The sequence below is a fragment of the Vespa mandarinia genome, unplaced genomic scaffold (assembly GCF_050613455.1).
Source record: "Vespa mandarinia isolate Hongniang unplaced genomic scaffold, ASM5061345v1 scaffold_59, whole genome shotgun sequence".
NCBI lineage: Eukaryota > Metazoa > Arthropoda > Insecta > Hymenoptera > Vespidae > Vespa > Vespa mandarinia.
Genome location: NW_028197193.1, coordinates 1 through 21,538, shown reverse-complemented (window position 1 = coordinate 21,538; position 21,538 = coordinate 1). Strand labels below are relative to the sequence as shown.

Sequence of the window (21,538 nt, the reverse complement as noted above, 5' to 3'; positions counted from 1 at the left end):
TCACGAGCGTTTTAATGCTCGATACGTCGCATACGCGTATAAGAAAATCATCATATACTTAAAGAAAAGTCCGTCAAAGTGAGGTATTCATTTCAAATCGATTTGCGATCTACCGAAGTGAGATTTCTATATAAAATTTTCTTTTTCTTCTTACGACCGACCAGAAAAAAGATCTATGATCATGAATTCTGAAAAGAAAAGAAAATGAGCTTTGGACCATGATCGGAAGGCAATTGAATTTTGTATTCATAAACGGACCTTGATTTTCAAACGGTTTAATTTTGGCTCAATTAAAAAGTAAAAGATTGTAAAAGATTGAGATATTTTATATTGAATGGTCAAGGTAAAAAGATGAAACGTTTTATGACGTAAGACACGGAGGAAATAAAAAACTAAATCATTTAGAACGTTTAGAACGTGATAATAACCGTGCAACGTACAAGAAGGAGAAGGTCGCGGCGCGTAATTTAAACTTTAGTGAAATCAATCGAATGGTTGTGAAGCTTTTTATCCAAAAGTGGAGCAATATAAAGATAACAGTTTACGGTACTTTCTACCGTGTACTTGTTATCTTCTACCAGATGTGATACTTTCGAAAGGAAGAATGAAAAATAAACGATATTTATTAGCTTCTAGTTGAATAGTCGCTTGTTTTTCTATCGTTTTATTGGAAAACGATTTGTTGGAGAATACGAAAGTCGTTTGAATTAAAAGGAACCGATTTCGTTGAGAATGTAGGTTAGAAACGTTCGAGTATAAATTATAAATAATGAAAAGAGAATGCGCGAGAGTCTTCTAGACGTTTGCGAATTTTGACTTTGAACGACAGATCTATCGGTTCATCGATATTATCGTTTACATCAGATAACTCGAATGAATCGTGAGCATCTCTCTCTCTCTCTCTCTCTCTCTTTCTCTCGTTCTCGCTCTTTCTCGCTCTCTATCTGATCGAGAAAAAGCGAAGAACCGACAGTCCGTAAAGATACGCGTTACCGTGTAGCACACATACAGCACTTGATATTCTCCTACTAGTTTGAAAGATCATTTGTTGCGATAGATCAGAGATATAAATGTTTTTATTTTTCGATGAATTTAAATGATTCGCGAGAGAAGTAAGGATCAATAAATGCGGGTATAATATCTTGCTTCATAGGCTCGCCGAGCCTCAAGCGTCCATTAAATTCAATTACGCCAATCAAACAACGCGTATAATTATATTTACAATTATATTACGAGCATGATGATCGTGTCACCGAGCCTGAGCTTAATCGCAGCCGGAGTGGCTTCTGGGCTTTGCTTTATCCTCTTCAGTACCTTACGGAAAGGGTGAGTAAAGAAAAACATTTTATTTTCTTATAGTTTGAGTTACGGACCGAATTAGAAATTGACGATACATAGAGTCATCTTGTTCGACAAAATATATTATACAATATGCAATGTTAATGAGACAGGCATGTAGCGTGACCAAAGTAGGTCGATTATTTGAGGCACGTCGATCGTGACCCCGTTTAAAGCCAATTTCTATCGATACCATGTGTTTTTCCGCGAACGTATCGAGAGACTTTCCACTATTCAAGATAGATCAGTTTTATTCGGCTAATTTGAAAAAATTATTAGCCACGAGTAATATATAAGATAATGCGGCGATAGACGTCAATGGTAAATAACATTTTCGAATGTAATAAAACTCCAATTTCATATTCACGATTAAATTTAATCCTCGAGAATGCCACTCAACATCATTTCAATGTACGATTTCGATTTCTTTCGTACGTGAAAACGTTCGATCGGAATCGCTCGAAGAAGGTGAAATTATCTAAGGCAATCGCAAAGAAGATGACTCAAGGTTACCGTCGTGGTAAGTATTACATCGTAGAAATACGATAAGATTTTCTAGGCGCAATAGGGATCTAATCGTTTCTATCTGTATAATTTTAGCAAATATGTCGTTTCGACATCGTTCAAAATGCCGTGGAAGAGATTTTACACGTCATTACGAGTCCACGGTCAAAGTAGTCCGGGCAAAGGCCCCGCGAGAAGAATCTTTGGCCGTTATGACCCGCGAGCCAGGCCTGGATCTGTCTGTATATAATATGTATCTACGTATATGTATACGTATACGTACGTACACCTACATATAGAACGCAACTTTGGTATGCAGGACTTGTTTTTATTTACTCTCTCCCGTTCTGACCAGTCCGGCAAGTGTCGATCCACATTCTCTCTCTCTCTCTCTCTCTCTCTCTCTCTCTCTCTTCTCTTTCTCGTGCGCCAGAGTAAATTACATTTCGCCGATTTCCTCCGTGGTCCGAGCACGACGGAAATAAAAGCAAATATCGACCTAAAAAATGTTTCACTCGAGCACCAAGGGCGTGTGCCCTTCGTTTTCCTTTCCTCTGCTACGACTTCTTATTTTTTTAACAACATTCACTTTTGATCACAATTATTCAACATAAATTATTTCACATGAATTTCTCCTTAGTTCATTTAAAAATATCTCACCTCTTTTCTCTTTGTTTCCAACTCCATCGTTGATTATCGCAGCTAGCCGATTAGTCGAAGATTACGATACAAAAATCGATCCGTTTTACGTTATCGCTTTTGCGTCACGGATCGAAACGTTAACAAGGTATTTCGATCTATTCTCTTATCTCGATTATAAAAACTTATTTTTACTATTTGCAAAATGTTTTTTTCTTTATCGTTGTCACGTCTTCGAGGAAAAATTTCGAGCCGGATGAACGTCGTTTTTCGTTTTCAAAACAACATTACGCCAGTAAACGCGTATTACGACTGAAGTCTTGACTTAATCATAATAGGAAGAGGCTCGTTTGTGTGTTACACGTGAAAATCATCGACCAAGGTCTTCGGTACAATTATTAGATAGTATAAAAGGTTAGAGTCTTAATATCGTAGCGTACATAATCATAGCGTTAGGAAAATTAAGTTTTTCTTGCTTTCTTGTTCTTATAGAAGTTTTCCGTTTAAATGAACGTGACAAGAAAATCGATTAAAATATTCTTATCTTTTGATATTTTTCCGCTTCTTCATTGCTTTCCGCTATATCTTTTCTTGCTTTTCGAACGACTTAAATGTTCTTTTCAACGAAAAGTTTTTGCAAACGAAGAAAAATGTCGAAAGATAATCGACAATTTTCTTGGATTAATTTTAGTTTTGTTAACGGCGTTATTATACTCTGATAGAGCGTTAGTAACGAAGTAACGCAAACTGGGTTACAGAGTGATAATAATCGAGCGAGGAAGAGAGGAAAGAACGCGGAAACGGTACGTACGTAAATAATTCCTATTTTCTTCCTTTTTTTTCTCTCCTTCTATCTCTCTCTTTCTCTTTCTCTCTCTCTCTCTCTCGATCGCACGGCCTTACGGTTCTTTGGCTATTCATGCGTGTCATTCGCGCGACTCTGCGTGTCTACAAGCGTGGTAACTACGCATATGTGAGCGTGCGATGTTCCTGATAATTTGCATGAACTGTAGTATACGACTGTTATCCTATCGATAGGATAGAGCAATAATTTTTCATTATATTTTCCGTAAGGCTCGTAGGTACCTTTAGACGAACGAAAAACAAAATTGCTCGCTCTTCCACGGCAGGAAACGCGTCGAGCGTTAGTCATGCGTGCGTCGACCGACGGTTCAATAACTTTGATAAGAGAGCGAAAGACAGTAGAGGAAAGAGATATTCGGACGTGGGTAGGTGAAGGGGAAAGACATTAGGATGCGCAAGGTGGGTCGAGCCATAGAGACACCAAAGTCGTTAATGGTATAACATCGTTACACAATGGACGGTATATCAGACCATATTAAACAATGGCGTCGCTGACCCACCGTGTAGGGAGACCGGAAACGAGGAGGAACCGAACGGGGATTCGAACACAACGGCTGAACGGCTCTTTCATTGTTGAAATGTTAGTTTGTCCTGACGAGTAGTCAGTCAACCACCGCATTTCATAGTTCGTGCAACGTGCCGTGAGACTTGTACTCTTCTCTTCATTCCTGTATATATATATATATATATATATATATATATATATATATTTCAAATAAAAAATCTATATCGAATCGTCCACGTTCAGTCAGAAGCTTTTATTCTTTCTTTACAATTTCGCAACCGGACCGTTTCCGTGGTGAAAATGATCGTCACATCGATAAGAACTCCTTGAGATACGTCCAGAGTAGATCGATACGTTTCTTCTTATTTCATTTTCTCTATCGTTTGTCATTGAATGAGAATACGTAGAAAAATTCTGATAGGAGATTCTTCATGAGACCAGGAGAGACAAGGCGTTTGATCAAAATTTTTCTCTTACGTACCATTCTATGCAGAAAAAAGCAAGACAAACGGTAAGACTTCCATGTTTATTCGCATAATTCGTATAATTTTCTCTCTCTCTCTCTCTCTCTCTCTCTCTCTCTCTCTCTCTCTCAATTTCTCCCTCGATTCTTCGTCGATAACTTTATAATATTTTTCGGAAATCGTTATAACGAGGCCTTGAATATATCTAATTTTATTGCAAAATCATTACATGATCGAAATTAAAAAAAACCTGCAGGGGAAATATTCTTACGTAATTGGAAAGTTATAAGCTATGATATAACGTGTTGCGTTGTTGTTCTTATTCTCAATATGTTTATTTTGGAATTTAGGATTTGTATTTAAATTAAAAAATAAATCATACTTTCGCACGAACGAATGAGATCTTGAATTCGTTTAAGGAAGTAAATATGGATTTCCTTCGAAAGGAAGATGTTATGATTTCGATTGTTACGTCAACAACAAATTATAATTCACATAGTAAAACTGCTCTTACGTAATGTTGCGGTGTGTTGTAACCGCATAAAAAAAAAAAAGAAGCGAAGAAAGAAGATGAAAGTAAATAAAGAATATGCCCAAGTATTTTCGTATCGGTATATTCGAAGACAATCGGCTAAGACGATTGGTTCGACCGAAATCCAGTGAAAGTTAACATTAATCGTTCGCAAAAATTCTTAAACGTGTAGTATTATGTCGACGATCAGTAGTGTATCGAGTTGCACGAATGAGCTCCTACCGTCGAAAGAATTACGTGCATAGGCGAACCGCCGAACAGATCACTACGAGTTTCCCCGAGCAAAAGGCACTGTCACTTTCAAACCGACGCTTCGCCACAAAGGACGGATATTCGCGTCGATCGTCGATCCGAGTCGAACGGCCAAGGATGTACGCGATCATATCCGAGACATCGTCATATTTTAAGGAGAGAAAAACGGGAAACCGATATTATTATTACTCCATTTCCCGTTTTCCAAGCGTGAACGATCGTAAACCTCTCGATGGCTCCGACGAGTAGTTATCATCGTTGTTTGCGATAAGATCATCGCAACGATCTTCGCTTTTTATTTCAATGTAATCGTGAACTCGAGGGATACGAACAAGAGGATACGAAAGAAATACCAAGTTCACTTTCCAGTTAAAATTTCGCGAGTGTTAAAATCTCACGAGAAAAAAGAAGAAAGGAGACAGAAGAGAATGAAGGAATTCCTTTGGACTCAGAGTGGAAGATTAGAAATAACATTTAACTCGAACGAAACTTTTGCTTGAAGTTTCTCGAGCGAAAGTTTCTTAGCTGGTTATCGTTCGTTAATATACCCATACTATTCCATTACGGTGGTCGGTTTGTAAGTACAGTAAGTACCATACAGTAAAATTTCCACGAGGCATCAACGTGTTTGAAAATCGACGAATGAAAGTTACGAAAATTACGAGAATCTTATCTTTTCTTCGATCCAAAGAAGGATTTCTCGTTAGAGGAGGAGTCGCGTTCGATCATCCGTAGCGAAAAAGAAATCATTGCGCCAAAAAGTGAAAGGACCATTAAGGAGTGGGGGAAAAAAAACGTTTCTATATTAAACGACGACACTTCAACTCCTTACGTGGCTACTACAACGAACGATAATACCTATGAATTTTCAAGTGAACATAGAAGTAGAAATTTGATTACGTTTGTACGATCGGTAGTATAGAAACGGCCAAGCGAAGAGAAAAAAATGATACTGGTGCATAATATTCGATGGAAGTTGTGCGATTGGAACGATATTTCTCTAACGGACATATACGGCGTGTTTGCGTAAGCGATCGCCTACGTAACTCGCGGTCTCCAACAAATTGAAATTTTTTTATCGATAAAAAGTTTCTCCAAGAGGAGTATCGATACTTTTTTCAAGATCCTAATGGAAAAAAGAAAACTCGTTCCACGTGCCCGAAGACTTATACAACTTCCTGTCCGATGCGAGTACTTCTGACTTGAATTGACCAAGGACGAACGATCGAACGCAAGACGTAACCATTAGAAAAAATTTATAATTATATTCATTGTCAGGACGATACGTAAGGATAACGTAAGGATAAAAGAATCTTGAGAGAAGGAAAGAAATTAAAATTAAACAATTATGTTGGCTTGCATCTCTATTATAATATCGACACTCTTGCTCGAAGGTGATAAGTCCATTCCGAGTCAAGAGAAATACAATATGGCCACGTTTATGGTTCTCTTTCTTTTGATCACCATCGAAGTCGTCGTGGTGAAGGTTGTTACATCCGACATGGAAAGGGACGAGGACAGTCATTCCGGGCTCAGGGCAGCAGCTACGTTTTTCGATCGCGATGAGTGAACATTTTTTTTTTACTTCGTATAGTTCATCGACTCTTACCCTTCTGACTTTTTCATGTGTATCTTCGTTCTTCGTGGAAAAACGAAGGGATTCGACGACGGATCTGATTAAAACGATACCGAAGCTACCGAGTTAACTTTGTAAAATTTCGAAGATAGCGATATCATCGATACGACGCTATCTATGCAAAAACATTATATCGTAAAGTCGACACTTTTGATCACGTAATAATAACTTGAGATGCATCTTTATCATTCCATTAACGCGCGATTTGTAATTCGAAAAGATGAAACTATCTATTCCTTCTTAGATATCTTAGAGATATCTTTCATTCCTAATAATAATTTTCTTTATAATGCATTTATAATTAAAGTTCTTGATTCGTCCTAAAATTTTTTTATACTGTATTAGATATCAATCGACGAATATAATATTAATAAATTGTTATACAATATATAAGTAAATTAAATATAATATATATTTTTCTCTTAGATTAATACACGATACCGTTCGACGTTCCCCTCTTAGATTAGCATACAATACCGTTTTTCATGAATTGCCATCTTTTTCAAAGACGAGAAAGATGTTTCTCTCACCTGCAAAAGTTGAATGAATCAATTAGCGTACGACAGGTACGTATCAAATATACGAACGGAAAGCGTACAAGAAATGGGAATAAAACAGATGGGTCCTTACTCGCGATACTTGCGTAAATTCTCGTTTCGATGCCACGCACACTAGAAGTTACGTGACCGTTGTTGATCGTAAGCGTATTATGTGGGCTGCATCATTTATTCGAAAGGTCAATAACTATGCTTTTCCGTTCGTTTCCCAAGTAGGTAGGCAAGTTTACGAGGTCGACGGTAACTAGTCGTTCGAGTAAGCATTGCACTCGAAGAAACAATGCGATCTAAATCGAGCTGGGAACTTTGATATGTTGATCTCCGACTATGGTCTGTAAATTAAAATAAAAAAAAAAAAAAAAAAAAGAAAGAAAGAGGAAAGTAAATAAAAGAAAAGAAAAGAAATAAGAGAGAAAAATAAAAAGGAAGTTTGTTTGAAAATTTAAACCTATTACCCGTCCTCGCAACCTCCTCCTCGTTCTCATTACTCGAGAAAGTAAGTTTCGAATTTATTATTGACCGATGATCAATGCTTTCAGGAAAGAAGCAGACTCACGAAGAAAAACGAAAGAGATCGTAGTTACGGACGATGGGCGGTGCGCTTGCTGCCTGAAGCCTTTCTTGATCGGACGCGGTATAAGTTGCAACGATTGCGGCGTCAGATCCTGCAGAAAAGTTTGTTCTCGTTGGGATTGCGAAGACAACGCCTGGCATTGTCTCTTCTGCCAACAGCAAAGGTTCCTACTTGATATTCTTAAAAATGTCATGGAATATCTTACAAATACGAATCGTCTCTTTTTACGAACGGATCCACGTGAATACATCTTTCGCGATTCACCATGGAAATTATTCGAGAACGCGGCGGACTTGACGAACAATACGATTCTTTGGAGATTGGTATAAACGACGTGGTATTGGCCAAGCGAGAATTAATCCCAAGATAAGGACGAGAGACAGTAGCCAATTAGATCCTTTCAGCCGCGAGAATTCGTTCCTTTCGCAGCGGGGAAGAACGGATGGGTGGGTGGGAAGGGGTAGGGCGGAGGAGGAAGAGAGAGGGCCATCTTGTGTGTAAAGAGAAGAATCGTTCGTGAAGATCTTCTCGTTAACGAGATAATTTCTTTTGCAAATCTTCTTCTCTTATCCAACGAAAGATCTATACGTAGAAACGACAAGGAATATATGTGATCTTTCTCAATGATTTTTCAGGTCGTGGGCGAGAAAAAAGGAGAAGTGGTTCGAAACTTTTGGCGGCACGTTCAAAGAGGAGGAATTACATCGTTACTTCGATACGGCTAAATCTCGAGTCTATCTCAACGCAGGTTCGTCCTCTTTCATTATTTTTATTGTTTTGGAAAAATGCATAGCGCATTGCATGATACGAGATAAAGTGAGAGAGAGAGAGAGAGAGAGAGAGAGAGAGAGAGAGAGAGAGAGAGAGAGAGAGAGGGATCGACCATTTGAGAGGCATTAAACGTGCGTCTAGTATCTTCTTATAAATAATTTAGTTTAGAATAAGTGTTCGCGCAGCGAGAATTCTTAAGTGTATCGTGGAAAAAAAGTAAAATGGCTCTTCCTCTTAAAGGAAGACTACGTGTAAATAAGCGTGAAATGTTTTGTCCATGCGCGATACGTCCATCGCCGAGCGAACGAACGCATTTTATCGGTCAATCGTTTTTCCACTTTCGATCGAGCGGTCAACGATTCTTTCAACCGTGCATAAGAAAAGTTCATTAATTGGATCGAATTATAGGCATTGGGAGCATCGCAAAGGCGAGGAATTTTGCAAACGAAACGCTTTCGCTTACGACCGTTCGAAAGGTCCAATCGAACAAATGACAAGATAGAAAAGACGAAAAGAAAAATAATTATTCCAGTTATCGATGAGAGAAGTTTGGTAAGAGAGCAAACTCGTCATTCTTACGTGTTCCAGTCCTTGTTCGAACATAAAAAAAAAAAAATCATGTAACGGAAGAGAAACAATGAAGATAAGATAGGTCAAAAAATATCTCACGGTAAATTCTCGGCAATGCTCATTGTTTCGATGCACTCCGAACGCGATCTTAGACCGTTGAATCGTATCAAAATGTTTGATCAGGAACAAGCCGAGACTCATAGATACGTTCGCAAGATACAAGGATTCTTTGAAGTTTTTCTTTAAATCGTCGAAAAGACGAAGTAAGTAGATGAGAGAAAAGAGAAGGACGAAAATAAAGACGACCAGGATGAGAGATCGTTTGCGGCTATGTGACCCAAAGAACGATGGCATCCTTTCTCTCAAAAGTAACGCGGTCGACGATTATCATCGTAGAATTTTAAAGCGATTAAAAAGAAAAAAAAAAAGAAAAAAAAAGATCGAACAAACGTGGATTTCTTTGGCGATCCAAATTGGCGACTCCATCGATCTCTCAGGATTCCCAATTTTCAAACATTGCCTATCCCAACCGATTAACTTACCTCGAGCAAATATGGTCGGGTCGCATAATCTTCATCGAGTCTACTCGATTCCTCTTCCATTGCCGTACCAAAAGAGGAATATCTCTTTCGTCGTGCTTCTCCCAGGAAGAATCATTTCTATGTAGAAGAAAACAAAACGAAGGATCCTTTTCTTAATAGTAAGAGACGCAACCTCTTGTTTTGATTTGATTTTTCTTAGAAATAGTACTCGCGATGTATGATCGCGTATAAAGAGGTTACGATAAGGTCGAAAAAGAGTGTCGTTTGTTTTGAATTCCATGAGCGGAACGCGCGTATGCGGAGAAAGAGAGTAGGGGGGGAGAGACACGGAGACAGAGAGAGAGAGAGAGAGAGAGAGAGAGAGAGAGAGAGAGAGAGAGAGAGAGAGAGAGAGAGAGAGACACGTAACGCATTGAAAAGACATAAGGATAAACACACAAGTATACCCACTCGATATACGTACGTACACTAAGCGCTTCTCCGCTAGTACACAGAAAGGCACGTTCCTCTTCCTCCCGTTGTCCTCTCTGGTACAAGGTGGTGAACCTCAGTTCTGCTCCAGTACTCTTGGAGGCAACGTCGCGCGTTTCCTTCTCTCTTCTCGCGACCTTTCTCCGAGTGATTCGTTCCTCCGTTATTCGCGTACTTGCAGATAAAACCATCCTTTCTCCATCTCCCTTCCTTCTCATCGTCCTCCACGATCCTCTTTTCGAGTTCCGGAGAAAAAGAAGCATGCGAATAGATTAAAAAATACGTATTACGGGTACGATGGAAAGAAAATTAAAAAAAAAAGAAAGAATTTATTTCGCATTATTTCGACATTTTTCACCTCTAAATTACGATTTAGCCATGATGGATTTACAAAGGAATTAGATATAATAAATCGTTTTAATAACATAGCACAAGAGGAAGCAACGATCATAAATCACGAAACTGTTTCAAGCAATTATCGGCCAACCGGAAAATCTGCTCTCGCTAGATGTAAATCATTCGATCGTACGAGTTAATCATAGACGTCGGTTTGCGGCGTGCGCGAGGAGTAACCTACGGAGAGACTCGAAAATGAGTGCGACGACGAAGAATTCGGCAGACGAGAGAACGTTATTAGTGAATAAATATACGGATGAATAAATGTATGGACGAATTAAAGATGATTTCGTGAGGGGAAAGTGAGGAATTACATGAAAGTGCGTGCGCGTGTGTGTGTGTGTGTGTGTGTGTGTGTGTGAAGTTAAAAGAAGAATGGACAAGTCAAAGAATACGTTAACGTGCTGGTTAGACAAGAAGACGAATTGAAATGCGCGCGCTAAAATGCCGGAAAAATGAGCTATTGAGGATAGTGAATTTGTATGAAACGACGAAAAGATACGAAAATGCGTACGTTACCGCGAAAAAGGACAAACATTCGACGGCGAAATACCTTCACTTTAAGTTAGTACAATCGACAATTTCATTATTTTATTCGTCATATAAAAAGAATTAATCGAACGTAAAGCGCAATAAACAACTCTCCCGCATGTTGATTTTCTAGACAGGGCGATAACAGAAACGTACGCTGGCCTCGCGGTGGTGTTTGCTAACAGTTTTGCGGTCGCAAAAGCGTCGGAAAAAGAATTGTGCGGTTAATCTTTAATGCTTATCGATACTTTCGTTTAGAAAGCTGTAACACCAGATGATTCTTTACACACTTAGCTCGTAATATTATTGTCGTTCTACGACGTACCGGTCCATTATTCTCGTCATATCTTTAAATCGAGAACGGATCGCCCATCGAAATTCGACTACTAACCTCGAAATTGAATTACGATTAAGTCTTATTATCGAACGATAATATATTTTTTAACGTGTTATACTGAAGGAAACCCACAAAAAAAAAAATAAAAAGACCCCGAAAACTTCCAAAATTACTACGTTTCTTTATATCTACCAAGGCACAAAGTTGTGCGTACCACAAGCGCATTTGTATGATTTTCCAAAGATCTAAGTCTATTAAGATTTTTGTAATATAATTTTAAAACGACGTTTACACGCGAGTGATAATTATTATCTACAGGATTGGAAAATGCAGCTACTGGTTCGAGTTTGGACCTGGCCGCGGGTGGTCAAGAAGACTCGAACACGATGGAAACCGTTAGAGTCTTTATCGAAAAAATAATCGAAGATCTGATTGGTAACGTGGACGACGCGTCTATCGATCGTCTCTACGATCATCCGGAATGTAAGTACCAAAGATTTTTTTTGCTTCTCATACTTGTAAATTATTTATATTTTGTAACTTTATAAATGGATACTAAGCGAGCTTGATTACTGGTTCGTGCTGCCATCTATAAGCAAAATTTCAATCTAGAAATATGTACGACGTTCCTACTTTTTTACCTTTCCAATCAAAGCTCAAAGATCAAAATTTGATTGATCGCGATTGGTTGAATATAAGAACGAGAAACTATTACCTATCTCAGCGGATCGTTTTTATAATCTTAAAAAACATGTACGATCGTTAATCACTCATGTCATTTTTATTATTCAACGGTCTTTCTTTTTTCTCTTTTTTTTCTTTTTTTTTTCCTTTTTTTTTTCCATAAAAGACCATTTTGCTATCATCCGATATTTTTACATCAATTTTTTATTATTTCAATAAGCAGTAACGCATATAAAAATAATCGCATTTTCATAGAACTTTTGTACAGTCGACTATATTTCTATGAAAACAAAAGTGAAAATGAAATTAATACGATTAATTAGCCAATTGATTTTTTATTAAGATACGATAGATCGATTTTACCGCCAGAGGGTATTGTATTCGCAAAGATATTAGTCTCGTTCGAACAGGTTGTCCGAAACAGTAATTACGACGAAGTGGCGCATAAATTATAATCGTGTGACGATAGCGATTAAGGAAGTGGCCTGAAATCTATTTAAAGTAATAATATAATTTACAAGAGCGAGAGATATCGTTTTCTCTCATACAAATTTACCTGCTATATTCCCATTTAATTTAACATGTTAATAATTCTAACGATCATCATTTTCTAACGTTAATATTAACGGCATCGCTAACGCATATTAACAGATGACAGGCTTTTGGCAACGTACAGCGTGCAATTGGCCGATGCTCTGGCTCGTTTGGCGGTCTCCGTACATCTCAGTATAGCGAGTAAGTACTTAACCCGACGCTTGAATCATCGAACTTTCTGTCTTATTTCATTTATCGTCTGATCCTAATCGGATAATTTAGAATTTGATATAATTCGCTTGAAATAATCAATGTCGATATCGGACGCGAAAAGAAAAAAAAAAAAAATCGATTGCAATGGCCAACACCTTTGTCCTATTAACTGACATGAGCTTCAATTCAATTATATTCCAACGTCCTAGTATCTTAGAAGTACATATGTACATAACTATATACGCACGAAATTACATAAGTGGCATAGAGAGAGAGAGAGAGAGAGAGAGAGAGAGATTGTAATTCCTGTTAGCGAGATATCGTCTTATTTTATTTCTTTTAGAAATAACATAAATCCAAAGGATAGAATTTCATTTTTATTTTGTTTCAAAAATAAATTTGTAATAACGTAGGAAGAAATAAAGAGATTTACAAATCTCGCAGGCAGAGAATTTCCGTTTCTCATAAATCTACGAGAATGTATGTATTTTATAAATCGATATGAGTCTGATCCGATAGAAGCAAATGATTGATATATGCACTGGATAAGAAGGTCGATATATAGTACGAATTTATCGTAATTTCGTTTTTCTCTTCGTTAATGCTTAGTGTGGCTTCTTACATACCCTTTTGCATCCTATTATCTAACTGTAACAGCTCTTTTTTTTTCTCAAGGCAATCGATCGATGCGATTATGTATTTGATATAACAAAACTTGAATTGTTGGTACATTTTTTTTTCGCGCGAAATACGAACGAACCTTCTAATCGCCGTGCGCTTTGTAACGAGTCCGTACAAATGTTATATTGTTTTCTTTACTCGAGGTAATCCTATGCTTACTATATACGTAAGATGCGATAGCTTCTTATCGGAAGATCGAGACCATGTTCGAGGTATTTTATTAGTAGAAACATTCCAAGAGAGAGAAAGAGAGAGAGAGAGAGAGAGAGAGAGAGAGAGAGAAAGAGAGGGGGAACATATTTATGTACATACGATAGTTAAGTATACATTGAAACGTCATTTTTCTTTCGCCGTGTAATAGCTCATAACGATAATCGCAAGATTATTTCTCTAGAGTTTACATATATAAATATTAAGTTCATTTGGAAGAAATAATGTCTGCAGATTAGAAAGGCCATACATTTATATGAGAATATGTGACGTCAATCGTGTGCCGTCATGTCTTCATTAAAGATTTTTTTGTCGAAAAGGAGCGAGAGCGAAAGATATATACAATGTATGCGTATATACTACGCATACAGGTGAATATAAAGTTAGGCGCGAATTTAGAAAACTCTATTCTCCCCCACTAAAATGTAAAAGGAAGCCGTACGGAAGAAGGCGTCGCATGTGGGGTATACGTCGCTCGCATATCACGTCGCTGCTTTGCCAAAGTCTCGCTCTCTCCCGAGTTCTCAGTTGCTCTCGAGCGCGCGATTATGTTCGTGTCGTGAGTGTCGTTCATTTTACGACTCCTAATCTCTCGTCGTTTAATTTTTATCGCTTCTACTTCTAGAACGTTTCTTCTTCTTCTTTTTTTTTTCTTTTTTCTCTTTTTCCTTTCCTTTCTTCACCCTTCAAAAAGCAACGAGATTTTCCTGTTCGAATTTTCTTCGAACGTACGACCTAAATCTAATTCAAAGGTGAAACTTGTGTGATTTGCAAAAGTCAATCGTGTTATAAGGCAAAAAAAGATTTTACCTTGATCCTTGCGCTCTCTCATATTTCTCGGCGATCGTAAGAAAACGTTGAGACGTTTGTTTTTTGAAAAAGATTCGATTCCTATATTACTTACTTGTATACGCGATATTTAAATGCAATCGTTAGATTTCTATCTTCGTACTTCTTACTTTAGGCTATCAAATAAGGAATAGGAGTCAAAGCATTAAGAAGTTCCTTTTCTTTTGCCATTTAAAGAGGAAACGAAAGTATTCGTTTGAGCATCGCTGAGAAAATATTTAACTTGGCTCGATTGTTTAAATTCTTGGAAAGAATTTCTACGAGAGAGTCCTCTCTCGAGATAAACGTTGTATTATATATGTAAAAGAAATCGCGACTTCGTCGGCATCGTGGCGAACATTAATTTTAATTATTATTGTTATTATATCTGATTAGACATGCGTGTGTCATACCAATGATCGACGAGAATTTACAAGGATCATCAGAGAAATCTTATCTCAAATGCGAGATCGTACGGGAAGTTTTCAAATCAAGGTCGAGGCCGCAACAGTGAGATAATGGAAAAACATTAAAAATATCTTTTTTTTTAGATAAAAACACGCGAACCGACTATATCAATCAAAGACTAATTAAAATTTCGACTACATTGTCATTTGCAACGAAATGAAGAAAAAAGTGAAAAAAATGAAGGAAACAATATTTCAAGTCTCAAAGTTCGAGCGATTATTTAAATGAAAGTTTAAAGGCCATTTAGATCGGGAAAATGTAAATGCATAATCATCGAAAGAGTATAAATATATGGGCGACATACGTTATAATCAATGATTCGATGAAACGCTATGTAATTAATGGAGTAATTATTGGAATAATTTTCTTTTTCCTTAAGAAAAAGTTATCGATTATGTTCGACGATTGCAAAGAGATTTATTTATAGTTATTTCATCGACACGTATGACAAATTGTTTGCTACGTTCTTTATTATTTTTTCTTGAACTTATCGAATAGAACTCGATATTAGAACTCGATAAGTTTCTAGTATACGTTACGTGCTTATTTGTAGCGATAAAGGAAAAGTAATAAAGTTAGAACGAACCGGTAACGACGAACGTTTCTCGTTGCTCTTTTTAAAGACATTATCGTTGAAACCTTTCATTAATTTCGATCCTGGGAATCGAGAAAGTTATAATGCCGAGTAAACTCCTCTCTAATACGATTGAAATATTCTCTGAAAGTGGTTGCATGCAAAAACTTAAGACATTGTTCGTTTATGGCCAACGTCGAACGTATCTTTGATAACCGCAGAACGATAATGCGTAACTCGCGCCAAAATATTATCAGGAAATTGACGAGCGATGATTTTTTTGATTAAATAAACGAAAAAAGAACACGGACTTTGTGCAAATATGATTTTTCATTCCTCGTGATCGTCTTCTTTTTTTTTTTTTTTTGATAAATAATTTCATTTAGATAGAAGATGTTTCCCTCGATCGATCGCTGAATGAGAAATACGACGAATTTGAGGAAAAAAGAAAGAGAATTATGAGAGAGTGAAAAACTCTAATGTTGTGTTTATCGATCGGCGATGCAACGTGAAAGGTACGTCAAATGTTGTCGGAACTAATTGGAGAGATGTTGACCCTCTTCGGCGGCCTAATCGTCCTTTGCTTCATCTATATCCTGATAACGAGGAAAAATGGTAAATAAATAAATCGTTCTATTAAGCGGAAATGATGTTGCAAACATTTTCTGCACGTAATTCCAACTTATTTTTATTGAAAACGAACGTATGTAAATTGTTGCATACGTTTAGTTCTCATGTTCTAGGCATTATTCTTGATTTCTTGACATATTATAATTTCTACTTGTAAGAAAACTTATTTAATCGTCACGTGGACAAAACCAATTAAAGTTTAAAGGTCAGTTTTTGTTTTGTTTCTCTTATATCTCATAAATTATATTTGCAAATGCACGTGATCGCCGTTTTTTTTATCAATTTTTTTTTTTTTTTTGAAGAATCGAGTACATGCACTATCGCTTATAATTTATAAATCGGCAGATAATCGAACATTTTTCAAATGCATCCTTGAATGACTCTTGAATGAAATATAGCAAGTTGTTTTATATTATTATAAATGATACGCTACCTATATATGTTTGTCTGGATTCGTTATCGTTATCGACGAACGATTCGTCGTAATCGACATCGAGCACTTAACAAAACGTTCGTAATGTTGGCTACAGCCATATTATTCGAGCTTATCTATCGTTTCAATACATGCCGTTATCATCGAAGAAACTTTGGTGGCCATGGCACCTTTCGCATTTAACGCTTTTATTCTCGTAAACCGGCAAGACAAGGGACTTTAAGGAAATGCATGTATTATTTTTGATACCTGTTTCATTCTCTTGGAATGACCCTATCTCCCTTTCTCTTACTTGGTAAAACTAGTTCAGTAACGTTTTCGCATTCCGATGGCTAATTTATCACGTGAAATCGTTAACACGGGATGGGTGGAGAAAAAGAGAGAGAGAGAGAAAGAGAGAGAGAGAGAGAGAGAGAGAGAGAGAAAGAACAAAATTATCCTCTTTCGTACAACGGTTTGTAATTTCCGTTAACCTGCTTCTCTTAAGTTCAAACGAATCATCGAATAATGCGTTTCTCTGCCCCCTCCCCCCCATTTTCCCCCGTTTCGGCAAGTTTAGGCTCGTTCCACCTTTAAATTATCTTTCAAAGTAAGATTTCTCATTTTCCTGGAATTAAAGTAGAATGAACATCGACGAAAGAATATGAAGCACCTGAATATAATGTAGAAATCCTTCTCTTGAGATTGTTACGTATATACAGACATATATTATAATTCACAGTGATCATTGTGATTCCATTACATCACTCGTTTGCGTTTCGTATAACATTGCTCTGCGACATTTTAAGTAAATTAAAAGAGCACGAGTTTTACGTTCGTTTTAGTCATTTTCTTTATCTCGCGCTTCTTCAATTTATTTTCGTCATAAGAAAGATGCAATTATCTTTCTTGCCCGGTATTCTCCGAAACGTCAAGTATCAAAATAACGACGCCATTAGAACCTCTCGGTTTTATTTAATATCACATTTCATCATGGAATATTACGTTTATTCAAATTTTCCTTTTTAATAAAAGTCTATTATTATATTTTGTTACATTAGTAATCGACTCGAAGAAACATTAATTGAACGAACAAGATAATAATAGGAAAGAAATTTCTATGCAAAGTTGAATTGATCACGATGAATCACATCGTCCTTCTACCATCTTTGAGAATATTAGAAAATAGAGAATTATGCGAATCGGTTCCCTTCACGTTCAATCATTTTCTTTAACCAACGAAGACAATGACGTAGACGATGCATTACGAGGAAGCACGTACCGTTTAATTAGAATGCCTGACGTACGATTGTCTTTCATGAGGAAAGTAAAAGCTTCGAAGGAAGGATAAACGAAGGAAGGATGGAAGAAGGATCTTCTATCCAAACATACAAACATAAATATAATCATGCAAGAAGGACATTCCGTCTTTTCGTAGTCGCATAGTCGCTTTATTAAAGCTAAATCATTCGCATACGTTAGTAACGATAATATTTACGATAGCTCTCAAGTAGTAATAGAAAAGAGAAATAACTGTTGATGACCTTCACCTTCTTACGAGAGATCAGGGTTAGAAAGTTCATTCGTCAGGTAATTGAACGTCCCCGTAACGAACGTCTACGACACCGTTTTCTATTTTCCCTATATATTCTAGTTATTATAAATCTCTTTGATTATCATTTATTCGCTCAATAATTCGTTGGAACACGATCATCACCAATAAGAAGCTTTCGTGCGAGCACTCGTACGTAAGAAGAATACCTCCTACTTTAATCGCATTCTGATCCTATACTCGCGTGCGACCTTGTAAAAGGCCGTCGTCTATCGTTACTCGTGGTTTCACGTGGAAAGAGTTCAGGAGGTCGATCGATCGTGAATTTCACTGGGGAACTCGATATGAGAGAAAGAGAAGAAAAAGTATAGAAAAGGATGCTGAGGAATCGTCGACAAGGCCGCGCTGTGGAGGTGAAATCATTCCTCTTGCTTGCTTGGACTTAAACGCGCAGAACAAGATTTTTCGATTCGATCCATTATCGGCATGACTTGGCCGCTTTAAAGAAAGTGCCTGTTCAGAAGTACCGCTTTTCCCTGCAACTAATCCTGCTATTTTATCTCTCTAACTCTTTGGAAACTTTCGCAGTACGCTCCGACACTTTCGACGAAAAATGTCAAACGGTCAGGCTTATCCTTTTTCTTCTTCTTTTTTCTCAAAACTTGAATCCAAGACAAGTAGATTATGACATAACACTTAATATTCGTAATTACGTACGCATATACGAGTGATCAGTATCTTGAAATTCGAAGAGACTTTTTGCGTCTGCTGCATATATCCGTATTACTATTGCAAATGAAAAATAGACGGGGGGAGAAAGATGTAAAAAAAAAAAAAAAGAAGAATAACCAGCTGAGAATCTTCACGAGAAAATAATAATCACCGATGTATTCATATAATCATCGCATAAGGAAACCCGAATGGGCCGATTCAGGCGTATAGTAATAATCGATCTTCGCGAATAGAATATTATTCGAACGTTATTAAGAAGAAAACGTTTTGTTGATTTTGTTGTTGCAGACAAACCTTCGACGGATTCGCCAACAATGGCACACTCGGCTCTTCGCGAGCTCGTCGAACGGGCCGTCGAAGAGGCTAAAAAATTACCTGGTCTCGCTGGCTCATCCGTCGATAATCCGAGGACGAACGAAGAGTGTAATATTTCGGAGCACAGCTACGAAGATCTTCTCGCCACTGCGATATTGAATAAAGTGAGCGCGTTTCTTTTTCTTTTTTTTTTCTGTTTTTTTTTCTTTTTTCTTTTTTTTCTTTTTTTTTTTTTCATCATGTAACGTTAAATTCAATCGAGATGATATCTACGAATTCTTTCTAGGTCATCGAGAAATTCCAAAGAGAACAAGTGGATGGAAATAGCAACGTCCTGCATGAAAAGCCTTCGGCTAAAGCGGAAAGTATGTTTCCTGCGACTGACAAACGATGATTATACTTAACTATCTTCACTGAAAGAAAATATTCTCTTAGATCTTTTCGATAGGCTACATTTATTACTCGTAAATTAGATTTTACGAATTTTCTTATATAGATAAAAATTTAGATTTTCAATTCTAACGGGGATATCGAAGTAAAATATATAAATAGTGACGAACGATGTATTCATTATTTTAGGCGAAATCGAATTAGGTCTCGACGAAGGCGTCGAAGAAGGTAGCAGCAGTTTGGAGCCTTTATCTCAGGACGAATGTAGTAGCGATTGCAGCGGACCACGTTCGAGGCACTCGCGAAATCGTCAAGAGCCATTATCCCTTACGGTACGTAATCGGAGTACTCTAGTAATTGTTTATTAATCGAACGTCTTTGGAGATGAGTGACTGTACAGGTGTTGTATAGGTGTGGAAAAGATATCCGTCTGGATATTCAGCGATTTAGTTACGTAAAATGAACATTTGTCATTCTTCTCGTATCGCATATTGTATTTATATATATATATATATATATATATATATAGATATATACTTACGTCAATGATTACTAGCTGGTCAACACTCTTTACCAAGACAGTCATACAAATAAAATAACGGGTATAGAATTTGCAGTTTATTGAAATGGTAATTATTTGCCTCTGATGTCGCCTATTGATTTAAGCAATGTCCTCGAAAAATATTATTGATTAATATACTAATTAGTACTACGTTTTCTTGCAAGTTCCTTTGAATAAATGCCTCAGACGTGACACGTTTATTTAATATTAATAATCGGGTTTTATATTAGTAAAATATAACAGTAGATATTCATGAATATTTTTCAATCGGTAAGTAAAAGAAAATTTTTTAAGAGATATGATTCTTGAACTTGTCCATCAACAAAGGTCACCATTCACCTTTCGTATGCGCGCTCGTTTAATCGCTCGTGCGAACAGGCACGTGAGATGAATCGATCATTCGTATCAATGTGTTACCAACCCTTACATACCCCTCGAGTACACGTTTGTAACTTTGTCGGACTAAACATTTTCAACTATTGCATCTTCATTAATATTCTACGAACTCTTTCGAACGTATTCCTCTGTGTTCAGATAGAGGAACGGATAGAGGAGGTAACAACCACCTATACATCCGACGAAGATCCTCCGGAATGTGTAAAGAATGGACTACGCATCACAAATGTTCGTCGTGTGCCATTTCCGGAGCTTGGTATGGACATAATCGATCGTAAGTACATATAATTCGGGCGTGACAAAGAATAGGTACTTTGACACATTCTTTTTCCACGAATAAAAATTTCTTTTACTAATTTCCAGCCTCTCAGGAATCTTCCGATGAAAGCCAAGACGAAGAGTATGTATCGACGGTTCACGTCAATCTCGTATCACCGTTTCAATCCTGGGAAGAGAATTGGCTGTTTCAAAAGAAAAGAGTACCGATTCAATCGGATCCTGTTGCCATGCTCGTACCAAGCTCTAGTGCCGATTTTAAAGCCTTGATCGGCGATAAGGATGCCGAGGATACGTCCGATCTTTCAGAATGTTCATCGGCGCAATCTGACGAAGAAATCGAAAAGGAACTCATAGAAGCGATCAATAACGTCGTACCACGATCACCGAAAATATCGGAATCCGAGATGGTAGAAAGTTCGTTGAATGAAAATGAAGTTGCTCTTAAGAATATTGAAGATTTTCATTCGACGGAGAAGTCTGGCGAATTTACTGAAACTTTATTCACGTTGGATGATGAAGATGGAATTACTAGAGAATTGTGTAACGGTGACGTTAAATGCACCGAAAAGATGAACGGCGAAAAAAATGCGATCGA

General features: G+C 37.2%; 1 protein-coding gene across 1 annotated transcript; it reads left to right on the top strand.

The window, feature by feature from the left end:
- Positions 1 to 67: 67 nt before the first annotated feature.
- On the top strand, positions 68 to 21,534 carry LOC146872069 (uncharacterized; the record flags this gene model as incomplete). The annotated part of the gene is made up of 11 exons (XM_085664472.1): positions 68 to 83; positions 1,237 to 1,326; positions 7,831 to 8,028; positions 8,501 to 8,613; positions 11,802 to 11,966; positions 12,819 to 12,902; positions 19,290 to 19,480; positions 19,603 to 19,681; positions 19,896 to 20,038; positions 20,803 to 20,938; positions 21,028 to 21,534. Coding segments are annotated over exons 2-11 (1,705 nt in total), but the record flags the coding sequence as incomplete, so codon positions are not given.
- Positions 21,535 to 21,538: the final 4 nt, after the last annotated feature.